The sequence below is a fragment of the Bemisia tabaci genome, chromosome 8, assembly GCF_918797505.1.
Source record: "Bemisia tabaci chromosome 8, PGI_BMITA_v3".
NCBI lineage: Eukaryota > Metazoa > Arthropoda > Insecta > Hemiptera > Aleyrodidae > Bemisia > Bemisia tabaci.
The window spans coordinates 7,575,858-7,601,740 of record NC_092800.1 but is presented as its reverse complement, the minus strand read 5'-3'; the positions used below and the strand labels follow the sequence as shown (position 1 = coordinate 7,601,740).

The window sequence follows — 25,883 nt, the reverse complement described above, 5'->3', positions numbered from 1 at the left end:
AAATTTAAGGAGTCATAAAAAACGGATATACTAGAAACTTCCGTTCGACAGTTTTGCATCTTTTTCTTCTAAAATTTTAGGAGATTTCATCCATCGACGAAAGAAATTTACCTAATGATGGGTTGAAAACTTTGCAGATGCTGGTCAGAAAGAAAAGAGAATCAGCGAATTAAAGACCTCAAAACTACAAAATAACTCAAAGTTACGCTAATGCGTTTCAGGCAGCCCCTTCTTCAAGATTAAAATTTCAACTTTGTTGAAACACATCAGCGTTTACTTGAATAAAGTTTAAGAGTTCGAGTTTTTTTAATTTTCCGATCCTCTTTGTTCCCTGTTCATCCAGCTCATAGATTACTATTTTCCTTTTTCTGTTAGTTTTTATTGATTTTGGTTTCATAGTAATGATGAAGTGTTAAACTTTGTATAGGTATTAGGTCATAAAGAAATTCAAACACAAAAACTTTAGAGACCAAACGGTCTGTTGCACACCAGAGATGCAGTCAACTGAGCAAACTGAAGTAGGTGAAATTGCACCAAAAATATATGTATAAAAAAAAAAAAAAAAAAAAAAAAAAAAAAAAAAAAAAAAAAAAAACAGTTTGGCACATCAGAAATGTCAAAACTGCACTTCAAAATTCATATTTAGCATAATCCATACAAAGAGTGGCCATCTTTGTAGCGTTCGCAAGCTCTCTTATCTTCGTTACCAATGATCAAGTTTTCCAGAGAGAGATACAAGAAAGCCCGACAAGCAGTTTTGCAAACTGCTAACAATCGTTTCCATCAAAGAGCTTGCCTTTGTTTCTTTTGGCATAAGAAGCAAAAAATGAATTCAAATCAAAATCATACGTGAGAACGACTGAACTATGAATTCTGGCTCTTCTGGAAAAATACTTATGTGCATAGGGAAACTAATGGCACGTGCGTTGTTTTTAAACCGGGCTGGAATTTACAGTTCCAAATTGCAAAAAGTAGTCCAAATATACGACCCCAACTTCCGTTGCTGCTTCTCAGTACAGTTAGATGTAAACAAAGATGCTTCTCTTGGCAGAGAAAATTATATACAGAAAGTAGGCTAATGATAACCATTAGTAAAGTTTCGTTCCTACCAAACTGAACATTGACATTAAAACTTACAATAACTCTGGCCTAAACGTAAGAAGACAAAAGTCTCCAATTCACGAAGAGTTCTGGGTTGCAAAGTTTCGAAATCCAACTCTACTTCATCCGGGTTCTCCGACAGACGAGGCTCTCGGGATTGAATGATGTTGATTATCTCAGCCAAGTCACTTCCTGCAAAATATGGCAACATATAAATTAGAACTTGCTAGTTAGTAGGTCACTTTATTTTTGATGGTATCTTGCCTACGAGTATAATATGAAATACAAAATCGACCAGAGAATTATCATCCAACAACTAAAACTTTGAAAAAACCACGAGACAAATTATTTTTCTTCTATAATACATCTGCTCCTTCTTCTATGTCAGCGTCTATGAAATCAACTATTCAAAGAGGTCATTTAATATTTCCTGATTGATGCTCAGAAAAGAACTTAAATCATAATTAGTTAATCGATTGATGTTGGCGTTATTCATCGGTACGGTATCGTCGAATAATTCCTTATTCGTGGGTGCGGTGCCGTCAAATAAAACGTTATTTGTCGGTGCCGTATCTCAAACTAGAAAATATTCTAAGTACCACTAAGGTGACTTCACGTGATGGCTTTTTTGTCACGAAAAGACGTGATTTTTCGATGATTTTACGTACAAATTCAGAAAATACGGGATAATCGCATCGATAACGCAGCAAATAACCTTTTTCGTAAGGTCATTAAAAAATACACAAAATTTGACTCAATATCACAGCAAAAACGCTAATTTTTCAGTGGTTGGTGACATTCTCAAGACATCAAAAAATGTTCACCTCATCGCGAAAACTACGCGATTTTGTTTTCGATGCGAGCTTAATATTCATAAATGACCGTAGCTTGGGACAGGCTACAATTTTCCTTCAATTTCGCGGGATACCGCAAAACTGTACCGGAGTTCGAATAGTTGCTCACATGGATTCCTCTTCTTAAGAAATGAAAAATCGCGCGAATTTCATCTCAATATCGCGAGAGGTACGCGACATCTCCTCCAAATTCATCGAGTCCTCAGAGATGGGCTTGTAGCAAATTTTTGCTACAGCAAAAATAGGGGTTGAGTCTTATAGAAAATGGCTCAAAAATCACGATGAGCGCATCAACAAAGTCTGGAATGCACTCCTAACTTCACGCAATCTTCGTAAGAATTTCACGCTTTTTATAACTTCTTGCTTCAAAAACGATACGACAGTACAGGTGAACATTTCGTTAGAGGAGGCGTCCGCGTCCCTTCCAACCTCTGTATAGTAGGATACTGCACAATATTCAACATGGCCGACGTCAATCCGCCAAAACTGGCCTAAACTCATGTGCCGGGACGAAATTCTAACCATTTGTTAACTAACCTGGCGTGTTGACATTCACGTTTTCCTCACGTTGATAAAGATCCGTCTCGATAGCGTCGGTTATGTTGAGTATTGCAAACCATTCTAGTGGGCTAGGGTTGAATGGAACGACTCCTCTAACGAAATGTTCACCTGTGCCGTGGTATCGTTTTTGAAGCGGGAACTTAAAAAAAAGACGCAAATTCCTCACGCAAATTGTGAAGTTAGGAGTGCAAATCAGACTTTGCCGATGCGCTCATCGTGATTTTTGACCCATTTTCTATAAGAAACAACGCTTATTCTTGCTCTAGCAAAAGTTTGCAACAGGCCTATTACAAGCTTTTTATCTCGGTATCGCGGTAAATACGCGATTTTTCAAGTGATTTTACGTACAAATTCAGAAAGTACGCGATAATCGCATAGATACTGCGACAAATAGCCTATTTTGTAAGGTCATTGAAAATTACGCGGAGTTTCACTCAATATCGTGGCAAAAATGCAAATTTTTCAGCGTTTGATTATAATCACAAAAGATCAAAAAATGTTCACTTCATCGCGGAAAACTACGCGATTTTGGTGTCGATGCGAGCTTAATATTCACGAACGTCCGTAACTTGAGATAAGCTGTGAGCTATGATTTTCCTTCAATTTCGCGTGATACCACAAACCTACTCCGGAGTTCGAATAGTTGCTCACTTGGATTCCACTCATTAAAAAGTGAGATATGTATTGCGTGGGTTTCGTCTCAATTTCGCGAGAGGTACGCGATATCTCCTCCGAATGGGTCAGTTGCATTGGTCACAGAATCGTGTTATGATGCTTGATTCTTGTAGATCAGCTGAAAATAATAAGATCAGTCCAAACAGCAACTGTCTACGTTAATATTAGCCAAGATATCGCCCCTGTAAAAGTCGAGTTTTTGACGTCATCCACCACGGTAGTGACACCCTTTCTTTCTTCCACCTTGCTTCCATCAGTTGGCGTGGTGCATATTTGCACTGGTTGTACGACGTGAAACTCGGATGAAAGCAAGGTGGAAGAAACCAGGGGTGTCACTACGACGGTGGGTGACGTCATAAACCGAATTTTTCAAACCGCGATATTTCGGCTAATATTGAACGTAGAAAGTTACTGATAAGACAGATCTTATTATTTTGAGAAAGTGTATAAAAATCAAGCATCAAAACACGATTCTACGACCAACGCAACTGACCAATCCATCAAATCCTCATAAATTACAAGCATTTCATCTCGGTATCGCCAGAATGGCTGGCAAAATTTCATTTTATCATTCCCTGACTTTTCCCTGATTTCTGATGAAATTCTCTGACTTGAAAGTCATCGAAACACCACTTGAGAGCTCCACCCGGTTGGCAAGTTGGGACTTTACCGTTTTCGCTTTCGCCATTTTCGTCAATTTTGTAACTGCATTTACCTGGAAAAGTTTAGAAGTGTGTGCGAACCGTGAGAGTCAGCTGTGTTTTTTAACTGCATTTAACTGGAAACCCTTAGCTGCAGAGATTTTTATAATTGGCGGTCAAAAAATCATCCGGGAAAGTCACCCTACCGGTGAAAAATTTTCCGGTTAGCAGTGAAAGTCATCACGTAAAGCCATCTTAGCGGTAGAGAGGTTTCTGGTTAGCGTTAAAACAGTCATCCGATAATGTCGCACCTTAGCAGTATTTAGAAGATTTTCCAGTGACGTTTCCCTGAAACGAATATCGCTTGCAAAATAAAATTCCCTGTCATGCCGACTTTTTGCAGATTCCCTGACGTTTTCCCTGATTTCCCCGACCCCAAAAAAAAGTCCTCACATTCCCCGGTTTTCCCGGTCTCTAGACGCCCTGATTTTAAAATGCGGAACCTCTGCTTGTGACATATCCTAATTATGACAAATCGAGCGTTTTTTTTGCCTATCTCGGAAAAACTGAAGCTTAACACGTGGATTGAAAAACCTTGTACAGGGAAAGGACTATTTACACTATATTTTGTAATGAAGAACAACAATTTATGGCTCATTTTAGAAACAACGTACGCTAAGGAAGAACGGCGTATGAGCATCTGAGAGTTGCCAAATTTCCCTTGACAAAACATGTATTTTTGACGACATTCATGCACATTTTTTTTTTTTTAAAAAAAATGCAGACATTGTAGATTGAATTGCGTAAAAAATTGTCTGAAAATTTTGGGGGGAAATATTCACAATTTTCCGAGTAAATTCACTTTTTATCGAAGGAAACTTGGCAACTTCTGAAGGCTCATACGGCGTTCTTTCTTAGCACAGCAGTATTAGCCAAATTAGTCTAGGGAGACAATAGGTCGGTACTGCATAATACAGTGGAAAAGACGGGAGATGAGACAGTGATCAGCTCCCGTAGGAGCATTCAAAAATTGCCATTGCGAACGGTATTTCACGTTCACGTGGCGGGGTATTGGTTAAAGTTTTCAACTAGCAATAATCGCACCTCAGATGAACTTCATTGGTTACGATATCGCCTCTGCGCAAAGCTAATGGTGAAGAGGGCATACTCGGGACCCCATTCAAATGAAACGATGAGAAAATGGTGAGGTCGAGAAATAACAGCATACATAGCGCTATCTGCGGGATCGCGGGAGAACCAGAAGGACTAGAATTGTTAATTCGACAGTCGGCCGCTAGGCTGCGGTACTATCGTCGGGAGAGGGAGGCACCACTCGTCGTTCGTATGCAGCCGCAGCGTTACCGACTGCACTGCGTGCTACTGCTAGTTCCTTCCACAACTACTTTTTGACTCAATATCGTGAGCTCGAAAGCACCGGCACTTCCCAAAACGAAGAAACTGGGTACTTTTGCAGCACCTAAAAATTGCCTACAGGGTGTCTAGTTTTTTTCATTTTGAGATATCCTGATGAAATCCTGATTTATCCTGATTTTTGACCGCTAAATCCTGATTTTATGTTTTTTCCGAATCCTGGTCAAATCCTGGCTTTTCGCGGAGAAAAATTAACGGACGGATAGCGGATAATTGACGGGAAAAAAGCGGAAGGTCGACTTTTCTCAAATCCTGATTTAACGACCGATTTTTTTTCAAATCCTGATGAAATCGGAACAGTTTTCGAAAGAAACTGGAATACTTTCGCAGTAACTTAAAATTGCTTGTACGCGGTGTCTAATTTTTTTTTTTTTTTATTTTAGGAAATCCTGATTTTTGACCGCTAAATCCTAATTTCATAATTTTTCCAAATCCTGACTTTTTGCGGAGAAAAATTAACGGACGGATAGCGAATGATTAACGGGAAAAAAGTGGACGGTCGACTTTTCTCAAATCCTGATTTAACGACCGATTTTTTTTCAAATCCTGATAAAATCAGGATTAAACTCTGATAGACCTCAAATCCTGATAGAATCGGGAAAATCCTGATACTAGACACCCAGTTATACTTTCAAAACAATCATTCATTTTCGAATTTTATCAGGTTGCCAAATACAGAGATCCTCGTGACTCAAAAACTTTACACAGTCTTTAAAACTTATCCACAATCTCGCAATGTTGCAAACCCTTTCCAAAAATTCAATTGTTTTCTTGCACTAAAATGGTGCCGAAGTTCCGAAAAAGTACAGCAAAGTAGTTCAAAATTAATGTGAAGATTCTAGGGTTATCTCGAAAATTACAAAACTTCATCTTCTTTTGCAAAAAAAAAAAAAAAAAAAAAAAAAGTCTAAGTCGATTACTTGTAAAAAAAATTAAGAGGAATGCGCATCGAAGGTTTCAAAAGGGGGAAAAAAGTATTTTAGGGAGAGTTCAGAAGAAAAAAATTGGAATTTTAACCACGAACTCCTTGATAAAATCTATGGTATCTCGATTCATGGGTGCCATTAACATGACAAAATTAGACAGCACTTTTAAACTATGTTAGAATCGCAAAAATTCATTTACAAATATGTTTATTAGTTCAAAAATTTACTAAAGGGGTTTTGTGTACCCTGCGAAAATTCAACTCACGTTTCAGCGTTATTTTCAAGTTCCTCAAAAATCAAGTACTTGAGTAAAATAAAATAAATTTAAAGAGCCATAACCTTGCAAACGGATCGAGTTTATGAGGAAGCAACCAACCCACATCAAGTTGAAACTGAGAAAAAGAGGTTTGAAGTTTTATTCCTCCATAAGACCTAACGTAGAAAATAAACTTTCCATCTTTTCACGAACTAATTTTTGTTTTCGACTTTGAGTTTTTGGCAGATGAAAATATTAATTAATAAGTAAACTTCTGTTTAATTACTTATCCAAAAGCCCCGCACTACCCCTTTAACCCATAGGGTTCCTGTCCCTTTTCAGAGAAGTCCATTTAAAATTTTAGGGGTTCTCAAAAGTAGTTTCCTTTGACCTAGGAGCACTCACAAACTTCCAAATTTGTCCTAATTTGTTCATAAGGTACAGACGTGATGCCAGTCACTGGTGATACAGGATTCTTGGATCACCCTGTAGAGAGATGAAATGTGTATACAACCGAGAAAGTGATGATGTAACGAAAAACTAAGACCAAGCCACACTTCTCTTTTTATTTTTAACTACATGATAGGTATAATTCATCAGTTAATGTTGAAACATTAAAAAATTATATTAATTGATAAGCCTCCAGGCCCATTAAAATGGTTATATCCAAGAGCTTATCAGATGATCAACATAATTTATTTTAATACTGACAAATGCGGCTGTGCCTACGAAAAATATTCTTTTTTCAATCAGAGAAAACTCCAACATACTTCATGCAGGATTGAAAAAAAAATTCAAAAAAATTCAAAATTCAAGCGTATTCAAGTATATTTAACAACTATTTTTGCAAATCTTTAAGTATTATTATAAAGTGTGCATGCTGTGGAATTGATCACTGAAAATGAAATATTTTTGAGTAAATGCTTTTATGATTGGGGCTTTTCATTCACAGATTCAAAATTGATAACGTGAGATATGATTGACGCTGCGCAGCCTTTGACAAGATGTACAACAAAAAAAAAAAGAAATGTAAAAAGCAGGTAACAAGGCTAAAATTTCATGAATAAAACCAAAACGTTTCGGCTGAAAACTCAGCCTTCCTCAGTTGGATAAAATAGTAAAAAGAAAAATGGTAAAAAATCTAAAATAGTACCTGGCTGTACCTTTCAAAGCAAGAATGTTGTTAACCAACGTTTTGGTTTTATTTGTGAAATTTCAGCCTTGTTACCCGCTTTTTAAAATGTTTTTTTTAAATTTATTTATTGAAAATTAATGACATCATTGCATGAGCACCAACAAAAAAAAAGCAGCAAAGCATCTCTTGGTGTTGGCTGATAAGATTCAGCCTGAGTCAACATTTGATCTGCATACTGCATACCACGCCATTACTGAAGACTGTGCAATACTTCAAGCTCACTGCTTTTTCACAAGTTTGATTTTTCAACAAGTTTCTGGAATAAAATGGGTTCTTCTTTCGAAAATTATAAGTATGGTTGAGTATGTTTTGTCAATTTTACAGACTTTAAGTATTTTCAAGTCGGTGCAAGGGGTGGGAGGGCTAGAAAAAATATATAATACATTGAAAAATTGTGCATAAAAGGCTGTATGAACCATAAAAAAAATTGGCCGGATAAAATGGAAAAGACTAGTAAGAAGGCTGATCAAGTTCGCTTACCTGCTAATCTGTTTATGTTGAAACTAAGGCGCTGCTTTTCTTGGAAAGTCATTGGTTGAGCATTATCTGTTTCTTGGTTTTCTGCCCCTTCTCGCTCCTGCATTGTGTTTATCTGAAATGATTAGAGATACATTTAATAGTGCTTACTTTGTTTTAAGGCGGGGTGTGATAATATGAAATGGTGCAAGTCAACAACACATCTCTTGATCTGCCATACTGCAGATTCTTTATTAAATTTTATTTTTTGGAAGAACGACTAATGGAAATCAGTTTTTCGAGCATGGAATGATTTGTTTTTCCCTCTACAGTAAAATGTTGACTGAAGTTGAAAAATGTGTACCTTCAAAAGTGACTTGGTAAATCTGGCCTCGCATGTTACTTTTTGAAAAAGAAAATAGGTCTTCAGTTCTTTTTGTTTTTTGTTTAAAACTTGTGTAAATTTTTTCTTCTGCTAATATTCATAGACAATTCCTAGGAGATAATCTGCTTAATTTTCTTTCCGTTCTTGGAAAAAATAAAAACGGAAAGTTTGAAATGTAGCCAACGAGCATTAAAAACCTAGAAAACTGGAAATCTAACTACAGGGGGAAAAAACTCATTCAAGCACTATTTTTCCTCATTTATTGAGATTTCCAGTTTTCTGGGTTTTCCACACACATTGCTACATTTCCAACTTACTGTCTTCACGACTCGTGCGTCCACCACAATCAGTTTGTGAAAAAACACATATTACTTGGAAATTTTTAGACATTGCAATGGAAGCATACATTTTTCAACTTGAGTCATCATTATTCCGTAAAATTCAAAACAATATTCTTTACTCGTCTTACGTTTTAAAAAATACAACAATAGCAGGGATTCTTGAATATCGCAACTGAGTTGTGTATTTTGTAACCATCACAATCAACAAAGGTGACAAAAGTAGGTATTCCCCCGAAGGTAATTCCAGGTTGCAAAAAGTCAAGAATTTCACACGGTGGAGCTTTCATTATATCAAAGCTCTCAAGAGGGAACTATGGCAATTCTAGGCAACTTCTGGTGCAATTCGGCTGATTCCAGTCGAATCCGACTATAACCGATAAAAATGGCAACACAGTCAACACAGTCAACGATACAACACGATGACGTTCTGGATGACAGACCGAGAACCACCCACCCTCGAGGGCAGAAAACGTACCTCCGGAGGGGCCGTGACGGTTGAAGTCCGCGACGAATAGGGTCCAAAACTCGTACAAAAATCAAATTTCCAAGGCGCTCGTCCAGCGAGAAAGCCCAACGAACGAAGCGCAAATCGACACTGGATTCGCCGGCCAACGGCGTGTACATACGATTGATTGCAAGTGACACGCGCTTCGCGGACGGTGACCTTGCGAACAGCGCCGCTTGCGTCATCGACCGCTCGCGATTGGTCGATCCTGCGCGAGACGGATGCGCGCCCCGGCGACGGTCGCGATATATCGATTCATCGCCGGAACTCCCCCGCCCCCGTCCGCTCCGACCGGATGATCATTCCGGCGACTGACTCACGCGGTGATGATAAGAGATAGGGAATGGGAATGTGGGCGCCGCCGCTGCGAGCCGTGATAGCTCCTCTCTCGCTCATGATGGGGGAAAAACTTGTCGGGTTCTAGACTTTCGATTTGTCACTGCTTCGGGTTTCAAGTTGGGTAATTTTCGAGAATTCGAGACTGTGCCCTGAACCAACTGCTCTGGACTCACCAAAAAACAAATTCTGTCTACTTTATCAATTCCGAAGTCGAAAAGAAGAGGATGTCAGCTTGTGATGTTGCTTATCTTCGCTTGTCTTTGATCCCCCCCCCCCCCCTGAAAAAAGCCAACTGACAGTACCTCTTTCCCTAGCCTTTCCAAACCCTCAAATCCATTAAAATTAAAAATTTAACAAATTTACTCACTTGCGACAAAATTCTAGAATTTCTTAGAGTTTCGTCGCAAGTAAGTTGATTTTTAATTTTCTAATTACATGACTTGTGCAGAAAAACTCTTTCATTTTACACCTCAAATTCATTATTGGGATTACTTTTACAGAGTATAGTTCACTAGAAATTGATTTTTATGATACTTACAGTGTCTAACATAAAAAGAAAAGGAAAAAAATGGGGGGACAAAGAGCTTTTTCAAGGATTCAAATTCTTAATTTTATTTAGAGGTCAACTAAAAATTAATTTTGAATGTTAAATTACAATAGGCTGTTCCTGGATTTTCTGCAAACTAAGATTGTTAGAGTTCTTTTCATTCGAAGAGATTTCAATACCTACATCATTAAGGCTACCAAGCTTTTAAGAAAAAGATAAATGCTTGGAGACTTAAAAAAAACATTGAACTTTCTTGGAGAAGTTTGATTGAGTGGGTGGAAAAATAAACAGTTCCTGGTAGCAGTAAAAGTAGGTAAAAAATGATAGGGTATATAGTCTGACTAATGCTGTATTGAGAAAAGAGGTATTCATCACCTGTCAAAAGTAACAGATCAGCCCAATTAATCAATGACTGAGTAATCAAGTTAATGAGGACACTTAGAACCTTGACGCGATGAAGACTGATAGAGTCACTTTGAATGTCTTTTTATTTTTAAACATTCGCTTTGAAAATTTTCCATTCATATTCAGACACATGTGAACGAAAGATGTGTATCTAAATTGCCAGTTTGGCAAAAAAGAAGCAAAAAGTAGTTGACACTCATAACAGATCTTGTATAAAGACGTGTACCAAATTGGGAGACCAGGGCTCAGTCTACATCTGAGGTCAGGGAAACTAGGAACAAACTCAAAAACTACTCAAGACTCCACTATAAGTCAAATTCAATTGAGGCATCTAGAACCAAAACCAGCAATATCCATTGCCCTGTCTAGAAATTGAGCAATCATATTAATTTTCTACGAGAGGCAACCAAAACTTCCAGCTGTTTTTAACATTTATCCAAAATTCCTCGCGTAATAACAGAAAATTCACAAGAAAACATGAATATGGAGGCTTTCTTGTTCTTTCAATATTAAAATTATAATGATTTCACAATTTTTAGACAGGGCAATGGAGATTGTCGCTTTTAGTTCTAGGCGCCTCAATCAACTTATCATAGATATTACAGCGATAGCTTTAAGCTATCCGCAGTTCTAAAGGGATGGCCGCAAGCACTTAATTGGTTTGGCATCAATGTTTGTGGTATTTCCGTAATGGCATAATAGACCATATTCTAGGCAATATTCATACAAGAAGTGTGAACAACCTAAAAGTTACATTGTGTGCTTTTCAGAACTGCTAGGGTTTTATGCCAGTTTGAACTCAACTTCTCTTCTTGCCTTCTGTGACTCGAATTTTTAAGCTTTTCCCTCTCTTTGTGCCGATGAGTGGCTTCCAGATGTGTTATAGCAAACCACAAAGATACATTTTCTATCTATTTTTACTTTTTATTTTCTTTCTATATTTTATGTATGAGCGAGCTAAACTTGAGCAGTGCATCAGAAGGAATAGGGCACAAATAATTTTACGTCCTTGTAGAAAAGCTGATGTACTTACAGTTTTCGATCATCTCGAGCTTCAAAAAAATTTGCAGCAGGAGAAATGGAAGCAACTGCTTCAGTAATTTTCTTTGTTTGTCGATCTGAGGAAATCTCTTCTGAATTCTTCCCCAAGGTATGAAAAATCATCTTCTCTGAGCAAGCCTCGCGGTAAGTACCCTATTAAATTTGCCGCATGTTCTTGCAGCAATCTGCGCCTTTCTTCTTCTATTAGTCTGCACCTGAAAACACGAATTTCAAAAATAACAAAATTAACTCTTATTTCACCTACAGGTTTGGTTTAACTCAGGAGCTGGATTGGCTTAAAACTAGTGTTCCGACTTCATAGAGCACCATATCAATGGCCAAAGTTCGAAACCTTGTATCTCCATTGGCGGCGTTGCAGACTCCATGGTTTACTTAACTTTTTTTTTTTGAACACTAGTCAACGTACGTAATTTCTTAATTACTTCCTTGATTTTCCACCTCTGTCAGCAGAATATTTGGTTTATTAAAGATATGAGGTTGGCTTGTTTCTTTTTGAAAAAATAAATTTTCTTTGAGGTAACTTTTCTGGAATTTTTGGTGTAGAAAATTATAAAATAATAGAGAATATTCAGTGTAAGTTTTAAGAAAATACAGGCAATTGCTTTCCTTACAATGAGGAAAAAACTTGATCAGCCAAAAACACACAATAAAATAACAACTTAATCTAGGGAACGGCTGCTGTAAAATCTCCGAAAGGTGAAGACAAAAAAATAAAATAAAAAACCAGAAGGCTTTGAAATATCGACGGTGTAAGTTGGCAATCACATGACTCAGTTTGCGATGTCACAGACTTCCTGTCACAGTTTATTTTGTAAACGGAAAACTACTCGATGACAGTTCTTTGAAACTGCTGTGCTTTTAGCGGCTCTGGTGCTTGCACTAGAGCTGCTATTCCGGACGGTCCCAGCTGGGGAGTATCAATGCAGCATGTTACATTGTAGAGACCGCGCGTTGGTTGATGGGAATCGGCGCCATTTTCGGCTATGTTCCTTGTCATGACTTTATTTTATTGCATACTGTTTTATTGTTAGTCAATGCTATGTTGTGTATTGTATTTTTGGAATCATGGTGATACAGTCAACAATTCAAAACTTGTTTGTGCTTTTATCTCGTGATGGAAAAAATGTACTTTACGTTCAAAATTTGAAAATTTGAATTTTAAAGTTTTCGCGGTTAAGGAAGCTTTAACCACTGGGTTGGAGCTTCCTAGTCATTTACTCGATATCAGCTGATAGCAAACAAAGGTTACCAGGGAAACCGTAAACGTCTAACAACTATCGTGGCCATTGGGGCGATTATTGAAATGATATCGACTGTATGTCGCCGCTTACGACAGGACATAGCCCTATCTTAACTGTGTAATATATCGCAATTCGATATTGTTTTGATTTTTAAAAGGAGCAATTCATTCATACAGTTCCGATTAGTTTTGGCGAACGGGCCCTTAACCTACGGCACTCGGCTCATGGGAATTTTTTAACTCTAAATTTTTTAACCTAACTCTTCCATTCCGGGAACATATTTATTGAAAACGGCGACTTTTTCAACAGTCCTATTTTTATCTACAACATCTAAGTGGCCCTTCATAATCATTTAATTTTGGCCCCTGGCCAGAAAAAGGTTCGGAAATTGCAGTGATTTTGCCGAAAATGCTGAAGTAAGTAAATTTGGGCATTTTTTTTCCTTCTTCAAACTCTGTGGAGAAGCACTTCTCCTCCAGTACATCTATTTTTTTACTTATCTCTCGCAAGGTACATTTACAGAAGGTGTGTTCCAGTATTAACAGTTCAGATTCGTTGTTTTTTTATTATAACGCTTATTTCGGAAAGCAATTATTACATTGTTCAATTCTACTGACTTTCAACACTCGATTATACTCCCGGCAAATTCTGCAGCAGCGTTTCAAATGTTGACTCTAATGCTTCCAACAGCCATCCGATGTCTAAGGGTTTATTCCTAGATTTAGGGATTTTCCGGAATTTCCAGGGATTTAGGGATTTTTCAGGAAATCTAGGGATTTTTTTTTGATGAGGTAAAGTTACCAAAAATCAACTTTTTAACCTCAATTCTAGCTTCGACAATCGAAAACATTTTTTCATCTATATTTTGTAGGCCTTTTTGGCAACACTATTTTCCCCGCAAATAAGCCGGAAATTAAAACGATTGCGTCCTTCGATGTACTTGACATTCAACTGCATTCAACCTGTTAATAATAAGAAATCAACTAATATTCTTTCATTTTATTGGTCTGGATTAGCACTGCTTTCAGAGAGCGCCAAAATTCAAACGAGCCAATCAGATTTAAATATTGCAAATCGCTACATCGAATGACATCATGATTCTTCATTAAAAAATGGCGCTTTTTGCAAAATCTAGGGATTTTTTAAGTATATTTGAGCAAATCTGGGGATTTAGGGATTTTTAGCGAAATCTAGGCATTTTTTTTCTTCCCCGCTAGGGATTTAATATCGGAAGACTGGCTTCCAGTATCGTAGCGTTGATCGTCGCTGATGTCGAAATGGAACCTAATGCCGGACTTACTGTAACACCTCCATTCCTCAATTCCGGTGAGGAATACGTCTCTACCCTTAACTCAATATAAATATACAAATTGATAAGTGAGTGCTTTAGTCTCCTGAAAACAGAATTGCGAAACTTAAAATTGGAGAAAAATGATGAGTAAATGAAAAAATGGAACCAATTGATGGGATATGTCGCATGCCATTCTGACACAAAATATGGCGTCTATCGAATCACCTTAACTAAATAAAATAACCAAATTTTCAACTCTCAAACTATCAACTATCAACTATCAAATTTCAAACTATCAAAATTTCCAACAATGACAAAAATGATTGTAATATACCTATAATGTAATGAAATATACACGCTCTAATCATTTAATTTGTATTACCTTTATGTTATGTACCTACATGTTATACTATTTTTATAATAAATTTTGCCAACATGCTTTTCAATTCAGTCTACAACATTTCATTCCGACGTGGCAATAATGATTTATAATGCCCCTAATCCATTAAAATGAATTACAATAGTAATGCCGCATTATAATGTCGTATTATACATCGCAACGATTCATGTCCTACTGATTATTGATTATTGTAAGATGAATTCTGTTTTCTCTGATTGTATGTTTCATACGTGCGAAGCAAGTACGGGTCACTAGAAACGTGGTTCGTACGGGTGGCTGATGAAATTGATCTTCGAATACCTTTTGATGAGCTAGGGAAATGGAACCATCTGCATCTCATGGACAATAAATAGTTGCCGTAATTAAGGTCATCCCGTGATTAAGGTGCCGTGATTTAAGTCATAAATTCTTCATCTAATTCTTGATTCATCTCCAAAATGTCTGCTAAAGCTTTCATGCGCTTCTCCTTGTATGCATGAATGAGCAAATTGGGTATCGAACAAGCGGACACTTTTTGAAAATTTAGATGATTCTGGACAATATCGTACAGAAGTCCACGAGCTGCAGATAGAACCATTACCTCTAGCTCATCAAAAGTTATTCGAAGATCATTCAACAACCTCTTTGACAAGTTGCAAAAACTTTTCGTTAACAATAGTGTCACACGGTACTAGGAATATTTACTATTTAACGAACCTTATATTTCCCTGACTCAGTCCTAAATTATAGAAGTATGCGTTACTTTTCCAGCAATCCAAAAAAACAATTATACAAAAAACCAATACCTACACTTTCAGATATAAAAATGCAAATTTTTTGCAGCCTCGCTAAACGACTTATCAACCAGAGATTTTTTAGGAAGCGGACCTCCAAAGAGCTTTCAAAATTAAAAGTATACAACAAGTGATAATGCCATGTATTCGCCATATCAAAGCCCAATACACATTTATACACCGGCTACGTAAATCTGCTAAGTTACAAAACATGAATCGACAGTTGTCGGATTGTACATCAATGACAAAATGTGTCTAGGCCCTCATTCTTGACTACAACTACTGCCCCCAGAGCCGCTCTCCGACGCCAATGCGTTGGAGCTTCCTGCTTGTTTCTTCTCTGAGCAAAGAAAATTCTGCAAAAACTTCAAAATTGATGTCAATTTGTTCTACTTGAAAAAAATAATATAGAGGCGGAGATTTTCAGACACCGCAAATGAGATATGCGATTGCGGACTTACACTGTCGATATGTGACGATTTCATTTTAACCCAGAAAATACAAGAGACAGAAATATCAATCCGTTGTTAATGCAGGATTAAGACTAATTACGAAGTAAACAGAACCCTCCCAATGCAGCAAAAATCAAGGCAAAATCATGTAAGTGACAAAGACGATCTTTTGCCAATATGATGGATGAAATTTTGCAACATTGCAATCAAGAAGTGCCCTTTCTATACCCAGCTCTTCAATTCTGGGATGAAATCAGAAGACTGCTGTGAATATTTTCCGTACGATAGAAATCAAATGAGCATTAAGCATGGATGCTAGGATTGTATGAGGTTTTTTGAGACATAAAGCTGAACTAACCTTAAAATTAAACTAGGAAGGGGAGACCATTACATTTCTAAGATTTTAAGATTTCAGTGAAAAGTTTGGACAAGAATCTATTAAGCTTGATGCTACTCCAATGTAAGTCAAAAGCATACATTTTGAGCGATAAGAGAGTGAGAGTCTGTAACACTTTCTGCTTTCATGACTGCCTATCTACAACAAACTCTGGACGTAAAAGATCACTTTACCTTTCTTGTTCCTTTTCAAGTTGGAGCTGCTCAAACCAGGCCATTTGCTTTCGCTCCTCTTCCCGTTTCTGTTTCTTGGCCTCGATCAGTTCCTGAATGATACGACGGTGAGCTATTTGTTTCTGTCTGCGCTTTTCATTAGACATTTGCTCTAGCTTGTCCTCTTCCGCCATTTTATCCATCATCTGAAAAGGGAAAATTAGCACGAATTTTATTAAATGAAATTTTTCAGCCTTGCAGTAATAAGATACATAGTTTGGTGGAGCTTGTGTCCTTTAAATTGTGATGTGATTCTATCCAGACTGACAATCATCTTCATCTTGATGAATCATGTTTATACTCCATTTGATCTATCTTTTTTCTGTTCACAGGCGTCAACGTTCTATGAACAGTTCAAAATTCAGGTGGATCAGAGTGACCTATTGTCACAGTTGCCACGGAATTCCCTGAAAAAGTTTGATCAAGTTTTCTGATATTTAACAATATGCCAGATAGTTGAAAATCAACAACTCTAAGCCCAAAAATGCAATATTCATTGTTAAAAACAGTAAAAAATTTGAGAGAGTGAAAAACGGTAATTTAACGATTTGTGTCAGACAATTTTCCCTGACATTTCCTGATTTTCACTAAATATTAAAGTTTCCTGAGATTTTCCAGTTCTTTCTAACTGTGGCAACCCAATACAATGTATTTAAAATTCGTTTCACTTGGTAGTTTTTGTTGTTGGTCTTATTCAAACTAGTTTCAAAGACTTACAAACGCAGAAATTTAGGAGTTACTTGTCTCAATAGAATACTAAATATTTAATTTTAAAGTCAAAATACCAAAAAACACCGATATCGTGTACTTCTGCTTGTATTTTTCAGTGCTTTCACTTGGGCATTCACTGCTTAAGTATGCTCCATACTAAATAATTGTAGTATACGTGCTTAGGATAAATTATCATTAAATATAATGAAACCAAAAAATGCAAGATAATGGAGTGAGTTTTTACACAATGACATATGATTGAATGCATTTATTCAGAATCAGCCATACTGCATTTAACATTGCCTAATTTTCCCTCATGTTTCACATTCTTGACAGAAAACAAATACTCAATGCCTTTGAATTCCCAGTGAATTTACCTTCGGCTACGAAGAACACCTATAATCATAAAATTACCAATTTCACTGATGCTTAGTTTCCTGTTCAAAAAATTAAAGATGGAAGGAAATTAGATTACTGGTGTAATTAGGCTGATCCCAGAATGTGTCAAATTACCCAACTAATTATTTCATTCTAACTATTTGCATTTGATATGTTTAAACTTGACGTATGCTGGCTTTGGCTTCGTTAGTCCCCACGAAGATGAAATTCACAGCTTTTTATTATGAACACACAGAATTATGTGTTACATAATGCATTATGAAATAGTTTTGAGCATTTTCCAATGCATCTACTGCATCCTGTAAACAGTGTGGATTTGGAAACATGTGTTGCTGCATGCTCATTTACACCAGGTCTTGTGATCTACTAAAGATATGCTCTTGAGTTGAATAGGAAATGTTCAATGATGTCCAGTGCATCTCACCTGTTGGGCAAAGAGAGCGTCTTTTTCTCTCTCCTCTTTTCTTTTCTGCTCTTCCTCTTGCCGCTGTTTTTCCAATGATTTGACGAAATCCATTCTCTGCCGCATCTTATTTTCTATCTCCATTCGATGCCTCTCTTCCAGTGCTTGTCGTTTTTCTTCTTGAATCAACTCAGCAATAATTTCTGCTCTTTCATCGTCATCAGTCTGAAATTTTCAATGAAGGTTTTGGTTAGGAGGCATGGAAAAATTATCTTTGATCAAATTAAAAGAAAAAAAACTTTTGATGCTTGATTTGGGCTGATGTTGATATTAAATGAATCAGTGAGAGAGAAAACACACCAACTCGAAAAAATGAAAATAATAAAGACACACACAAAACTGCACAGTAGGTGAAGAAGTTAGTTTAAGAAAAAGATTTTTGCTGCCAAAAGACAAGTACTTATGGACACTTTAAAGGTTCAAGTTGGAACAGATGCGCTAACTTCAATGATCTTAAGTAAATTAACTGTCTTCAAGGAAAATTGAGCATTTTCGAGTTACCGAGTTGGTGTTTTTCGTTCTCACCTATTCAAATCACTTCAGAGTCATTCTACGGGTAAAGAAAATAACCATTTCACACTACATTGTTCAAAATGAGGTAGAAAATTCACTTTGTGAGAAAATTGAAAATATGTGAAATGTTAACTGAGAATAAAAACTCATGATGGAAAATGTAAACAATTGATCTTGGTTATAAAGCAAATTAGAAAGAAATTGACGCGACGTAGAAAACATCAAAATGGCCTCAGCTTGGGATTTTGCTCAGTTTATGTAGTTTAAATAAAAAACTAACCATGAATAGTAAACATTTTTGAGATTTTCAGTATGTAAATGTCCAAAGATACAAATATCAAGAACACATTTTGGTAAGTTGGAATTTACGACCAGTATTATTTGTCTTACGACCCGTGAGTATACCGCAATCACTTGGAATAAATTTTACTTGGAATTGGAAATATTTGCAAACGTAGGGTGACATTGAATTAACATGGATTTGTAATCAACGATATGAAGATAAAAAAACTGTGCAAGTTTTAATAATTTGAAAAATGTTTTGATAAAAAGAATATTATGGACATGCTTCTATACAATTGATTGGATGCTTCATTAATTGAGAAATTTTCTCTCGGAGAATGAGGCGTTTTTCACAGAAAGGATATTATTTGAACTAAGGTCCATTTGATGAACTATATTTTCCAAAAATCAGTCTCAAAACTGTAAAAAGGACAGCTTTTGCTGATTTTTTCACACAGAGTCTACAGAAATATACGATTGAATAGACACTGAGGAAACTTTTTAAATACTAAAAAAAGATCCTACAAAAGCTTCACTGACAAAAGAAGCCAAAATAAAATGATTAAAATGCAATTTTCTCTTCAGAGGATTTCTGTGAGAACGGCGGTCCAAGGATTTTTCATTTTAAGAGAAATTAATCTTTTAGATGTGATCTGAAACACAGCAGAATCTCTATAAATGCTACTAGTGAAGATGACTTTACTTTTACTGCACTTCCGAAATTTTTTTGATGGGAGATGCATGATATCTATAATTTATCTAGTTTTAATAACAAGAAAGCCTTTCAGCCTGCAAAGAGAACCAAGTCAAATTCAACACATATTTTTGCAATGAAAAAGGATGTAAATTTGAACTTAAATTCAACAATTCAAAAGCTCTGAATGTTTTGAAATAAAAACTCAAACGGCTTTTTTTTGAAGCTATGCTCTTCAAATTGCAAACTACAAACTTCAAATAACCAAAATTCTGATTTGATCAGGCACCTTTGGGTGAATTCCATGTGAAAATGTTCAATAAACATTCCTCTATTGTACCGACACCGGTACCAGTAATTGAATTTTGAGTTTTCCAATTTTGAGGGTCTTTTTCTCTAAAGAAAGTCGCATTTCTATAGATTATCTCTCGATTAGAAAATTTCTGATAGACTTTTTTCAACGGAGCTAACGAAGAACAACATACCTTCATTTCTTTAATTTTTTGAGCAGCTAAGTCTTGAATTTTGGCCTGCTTTTCAACTTTTTCCTGTATGGCTCTCTTTCTTTTCTCCTCTAAATTTTGTTCTTCCGCCAGGTACTTGCGAATGCGCCTGAAATCAGAATAAAGTTAAGAAATAAGTTCTAACAGAATGCTCTTATCTTTTCCCAGGACCAACTTTTACTATTGAGTGAGTAATTTCTTATGTTTTCTTTTTGTAACACATAACATGAAACATGAAGCTATGGCAAAAATCGGATTGTTTAATGTACACCTCAGCATGTTCTATGTTTACCTTTAACAACCGCTAGATTTTGAGGCACATTCAAAGCGAAATGAAATAAAAAAGGAAAACACGTAATTGGGTCACATCCCTGAGATACATGATTTTCAAACTGCTATTCACGTCAAAGGCGAGTGCTTCAAGTACAATGAAGGCACTGTACTTGTTAATTTAAAAGCCCCTGCAAGGGAGTAAATCACACAAACTCAAGTATTTTCTAAAATCTGCACAAATTATGATCAGACGTGCTGGATTATGCATCATTTCAAGCATTCCTGTCTCTTCACCCTATGAACAATAAAAATTCATGACTTGCGCCTTCATACAAACTGTTTTTAGTCTCCAGGAGAAACATATAATTGATCAAAATAATTGAGCACTCGTGCAAGTAAAATTTATTTCCTGAAATCTTTACAGCATTTCAATTTCATTTACGGAACGGAGAAGACTGACTGCTTGCTTCATAATATTTTAAATAGAAGATTAAAGGCATACTCAGAAAAATTAAGTAGTCAATAACCTCCTGATGTATTAGTAAAAACAAAATTAAAAGCTTCAGTGCTGACCTGTCTTCTTCTTCTTGTGCTTCTTTTTCACGAAGTTTCCATAATTCTCGTGCTTTCAGGAAACTTTCAATTGATTCCTTTGTCAGTTGCTTCAATCTAAGCTTAGCTTCTTGAGCTCTGAAAAAAATTAAAATTACATAATTGAAAAATATTAGCAGATTTGCCAAGTTTGGATAAAGATTGGGTGTAAAGTCATTACTGTACCGTTTCTGTATAAACGTCATTTTTATACTTTCGAGGGAGCCATTACAAATTTTTTCTCTAAAAAAGTCTTCAGACTTCAAACTGTGTACTTATAGTGACTCTATGACAATATCTATTTTTCAAATTCAGAAACTGGGGGCTAATTGAAGCGCTTCCTACATTAATGATGTATTAGGATGATTTATTTAATTTTCTTTTAAGATGCCCAACAGCTGAATAATATTACCTATTTATTCTAAAAGAGAGAGGTAAAGTACAATCAAGGTAACAACCACTTTCTCACAAATTTATCTGTTAATAACTTGTGTTTTATGTCTACTCATTTTTACACGTTTTAGCTGATTGTTTTTTTCACAATGTTGCTGTCTTTTGGCACTAAAATAAAACCTATGTTCATGGTTGGAAGGATTACAGAAGTTTATTGTTGTAAATCAATAGCTTAAAATTAAGGTGATACAGTAATTGAGGCGCTGGGTGCAAGATGGGCACATTTAGGTTAAGGTGTTTCAGAATCTTCGTTGATAATTTATGTCTTAGAGAAGAAGCTGTTGAATAATTTATCAAGAAATTTTTTGATGGAACATTGGAAAATCATGAAGAATATTAATTGAAAATTTCATTGAATTGCAAGGGCGCATGCATCACTTCCCTTACAGGAAATGGAATTTTAGAGTAGATTCTGGAACAACACAACCTAGAAGTGCCTTTTCAGCCCGCGGTTCCTCAATTGATAGATACATTATTGGTAAATCAGCGTTTACTTTGCAAGTATTTTACCTCCGTCTTTCTTAAGACTATCTATCTAAACTAACCCCTTTTCGCACACTTGATCATCCACAAAATTTTTATTCACTAACACATGAGAGTAAAACATGCATTAAAATATAGTTACCGCAACTCTTCTTCTCTGAGAGCCCGAGCTATGTCATCAATAATTTGTTTCTCCCGTAAAAATTGTCTGAAAGCATCCTCCCTTCTCACAGCGTTCAAGTAAATTTGGTTTTCTAGGCACTTCCTGTAAATCTCTTTCTTCTTTGCTGCTTCACGAGCTTTCTCCTCTTCCATCAGCTCTCCACTTTTGATAATCGCAGCAGTTACTTTATGTGACAACTCTTCCTGCAACTACAGAGAGAAAATGTATAATGGTGATTTGCATTTTAGAAATTGAACGAAAAACGCCTATCAATGGCAGCAAACTTCCTGAGTGCTCATCATTTCTGCAGACTTACAGACTGCGTCCATCACAGTTACGTAGTTAGAGGAGATGAATCTGACAGTACTTAAAATAAAATGACCAGGTTCTCTAATATTTAAGAAACACCTGATTCAAGTAAAATTACCAGGCTACCTTGCTTTGTGTTCTTGCTGCTGACAATTTTTGACGGAGTTGAATAAAATATAATAAAAGTTGTTCCTTGGAAACGTATGACAGAGATGCAGACACTATCCACTCATACACCTGACCAATCAGCTGCAAACATGGAAACGCCACAAAAATGGATTTTGAGAGTGTGAAGGACCTTTCATCTCAGCAAGAGAATTGACTTTTATTACAAAATTGCATCCATTTGTAATAAAGAGAGAAAGAAAAAGCAAGCATCACTTTTTGAAAAGAGCATGTTTTTAAAATAGTAAGACTGGGAACTTCCTCCATTCCTACGGTAAGAGAAAATCATGGGGGGCCGAGGCACACCTTGCCATGTTAACCAATGATTTACAATATGTAGTGAATAAAAAAAAGTGTAAATTAATTTTCTGGCATAAAGAATTCTCATTAACAATAGGCTCTGACACATATAGGTGCTTAAATTGTACCAATGAGACTGAAGCTAGAAAGGCCTTCAGTTAAAAATCACAGGCACTCGGCATCAACCAATTTCAGAGGCAAAGAAGCTAAACCTTTAATTCCGAGAATTTTTTTTTAAAATTCAAAATACAGATGATAATGGACATACCTAAAAGTCATGACTTTAACTAACTATTCACTAAACTAAATTAGCAAGAGAGATAAAAATGTATCACCTTTTCTTGTAACTTGTTAAGTTTCCGCTCCTCGATTTGAGCCTCAAGTTCTTTGTACATATATGCCGTTCTCAGTTTTTGCTCAAGCTCTTGAAGTTCTTTTGATGTAACTTGCAACTGCTGCCTATAACAAGAAGGAAAAGGAGATGCAAAACTGAATACAAAGGATGAAAAGTTAGATTTGACGAATAGTAAAGACTTCTTCGGTGAACAACAATATGAAAAACATACCGTACACGTTTTGTACACTGAAGGAGGCAGAAGAGAATTGACTGCAATGTCGGTCAATTTTAACACCTTTGCTATAATTTAGTTCGAGCAATGTGTTTCAGAACTAATGCCAGATTTTGAAATATTCTCACATTGCTGTCCTTGAACAACTGTGAGCTCCACTATCATCTTCACATGAAAAGCACACTTTACTATTTTCTTTGCAGAAGAGAGCGCTTAGTAGTTTTCCTCTGAAAAAAGAACACATGTTATGGTGCGTTCTGCCTGCGCTTATTTCCCCATTCAACTACCTTCGCATTTTTCCTTCTATCGATCAAAAGAGCGCTTTCTGCACCCCTGGCCGATGATTCCCTTTCTGCTTCCCTGGCCAATCAGCACCATGCTTCAACTAGTATGTCCTGTGGATGGCTGATACAATGGAAAAGCAATTTTTACAAAAACCAGACAAATGACAGGGAGAAAAGCTGGTTTCAACGCACTGCTCATCCTAATGTAATACCTTTAACTTCAAGTCATCCAATTATAAGGTACTTGCAACTTGTTATTACCTTTGCTTCAATTGCCGAAATTCATCCTCTGAAAGTTTGCCGATTTTTCTCTCCACTGAGTCGTCCTTGCTGGGCAGCATTTTTCTCAAAACGATTCACCTCGCCAAGCTCCTGAAAGAGATTAATAAATAATGAGAAACAAATGATCACAGCACTGAGAAAAAAAATAGACATTCTTGGCACATTACTCGAATGATGTTACTTCACTTTCTTGTCTGGTAAGCAACCCATCTCAGGGCAGATGGGCCAGTTGCGCTGATAACAAAATCGTATTTTGATGCTTAATTCTTGTGGATTAGCTAAAAACAAGAGGATCTGTCCAAACAGCAACTTTCTGCGTTGAATATTAACCGAGATATTGTCCTTTGAAAAGTCGGGTTTTTAACGTCATCCACTGCGGCAGTGCATAACATGGTATTACTACCACGTCGGATGACGTCAAAGGTTGAGTTTTTCAAGGCACAAAATCTTGAATAATATTCAACGTAGAAAGTTGCTGTTTGGACAGATCTTATTATTTTCAGTTGAGCTGCAAGAATAAAGCATCAAAATACAATTCTATGACCAGCACAACCGGCCCATTCAGACCATTTCAAAATCATTTACTAAAATTTCTAATTAGCGTTTTTACCAACTTTTTCTTGCTACTTCTTTATCAAATTGTCATCACCTAAGTTTGCATCAAAGATAAGTAGTAAGTATACACTTCCCCGTATCCCCAAATTTTAATGGAAATTTTGCTTTGAAGGATTCAACACAACCTCATAAGTAGCAACTCTTGTAGCACTGCCTTTTTGGCTGTTGAAGCATGTCTTCCAGGGTGCCACCAGCGAGGTCAAGTACCCAACTGCAGCGTGGCCATAAATCATGCGGCATATGAATCAGGAGCCAACGAGAGAGTAAGTTTTAGGTAGAGGTGGGCAATGGGGCCTTGAAGATAAAAGCTTGTACCTGACACCGAAGGCTCATGAACGGTCTAAGTATGTGTGTTGGCCTTCGATACGTATGCACTTCCAAATAATCTCTGTGTAGGTTTAGTGGTGCGTGTTACCGAGAGTTTAAAGAGACATCACATTTCGGCATCCATCCAACTTAGCATGCATTTATTATTTTTTGGTACCTAAGTACCAGTTTGAGGCAGTAGACTTTAGGTTGAATCCATGTTAGAGGCTAGGATGATTACTAGACAGGAAAAGAGTCAGGTGAGAAAGTAGAATTAGGTACGAATCATGGAATTTAGATAGCGCACTGAAATCCTTGAGTGAGTAAAATCCTCCTGAGGAATTCCTATTCCAACGAACAACTGGTATCATACATCTGTAGCCTTTGCTAAAACATACCTATGTGATCATACTGATTCCTTTGGAGTAATAATTCTGAGAGAAAGCTCACAAACAGAGCTTCCCTCAAAAAATAATGACATGATATTCAGACATACTGAGATCAAAAGGTTCGAAGGTTAACTTACGTAATAGAATGCCGAAGAATATTTTTTGACACGCACCTAACTTCGGGATCAAAATTGAGTTGGACGCTTAGAAATTTCTATGTTTACAACCGTGACAATAAATCCGGTGTTATGTAAATCTTGTACTGCTACTTATAACACAAAAAAGGATGATTTACTGCATGTAACTGGACTGGAGCAGAGACTAAAGTCTCACTATGCACTACTGTAAAATAAGAGGAAACTCTGGTAACATGTGGCTTGTGATACCTAATCCTGTGTGCCTTCCTGATTCATTCCTGATTGACACAAACGACTGAGATAAAAAAGAATTACGAGTTTAAAAGTGATAATCACCCCTCGTGTGTAGAACGAAGACTGATAAACTTCCTCAAAACATGTAGAGAAACACGGAGAGAAATAATCATAATCTGTTATCACCGGAAAGGAAGGAAGATAAGTTGATGATAAGTTAGGTTAGAAACAAAACAAACTCACCCTCACACACAACAACACAACACCCACGCAGTAAGCGCTGCGCGCGCTGTGGCGCTGTCTCATCGAACATCACGGA

General features: G+C 36.6%; 1 protein-coding gene, 1 long non-coding RNA gene and 1 other non-coding gene across 7 annotated transcripts; 1 reads left to right on the top strand and 2 right to left on the bottom strand.

Annotated features, from left to right (window-relative positions):
- Positions 1-1,226: 1,226 nt before the first annotated feature.
- Positions 1,227-25,883, bottom strand: LOC109040919 (meiosis-specific nuclear structural protein 1). Of its 5 annotated transcripts, none has more exons than XM_019057044.2 (11): positions 25,808-25,883; positions 23,863-23,973; positions 23,084-23,207; positions 21,954-22,183; positions 20,858-20,974; positions 19,994-20,120; positions 17,981-18,184; positions 16,408-16,592; positions 11,652-11,874; positions 8,121-8,232; positions 1,227-1,293 (listed from the first exon to the last, which is right to left on the bottom strand). In XM_019057044.2, the coding sequence occupies exons 2-9, from the start codon at positions 23,940-23,942 to the stop codon at positions 11,712-11,714; spliced, it is 1,230 nt and encodes a 409-aa protein (XP_018912589.2). In that variant the 5' UTR covers positions 23,943-23,973; positions 25,808-25,883; the 3' UTR covers positions 1,227-1,293; positions 8,121-8,232; positions 11,652-11,711. The 5 variants fall into 5 exon arrangements, with proteins under 5 accessions (XP_018912589.2, XP_072159808.1, XP_018912587.2 ...); XM_072303707.1 differs by lacking the exon at positions 25,808-25,883 and adding an exon at positions 25,667-25,689; XM_019057042.2 differs by lacking the exon at positions 25,808-25,883 and adding an exon at positions 25,331-25,657.
- Positions 4,841-4,981, bottom strand: LOC140225340 (U4 spliceosomal RNA). Its single transcript, XR_011900466.1, has one exon. It is a non-coding gene; the product is annotated as a U4 spliceosomal RNA (small nuclear RNA).
- Positions 9,298-16,562, top strand: LOC109040920 (uncharacterized). Its single transcript, XR_011900423.1, has 3 exons — positions 9,298-10,879; positions 11,927-12,082; positions 16,428-16,562. It is a non-coding gene; the product is annotated as an uncharacterized lncRNA (long non-coding RNA).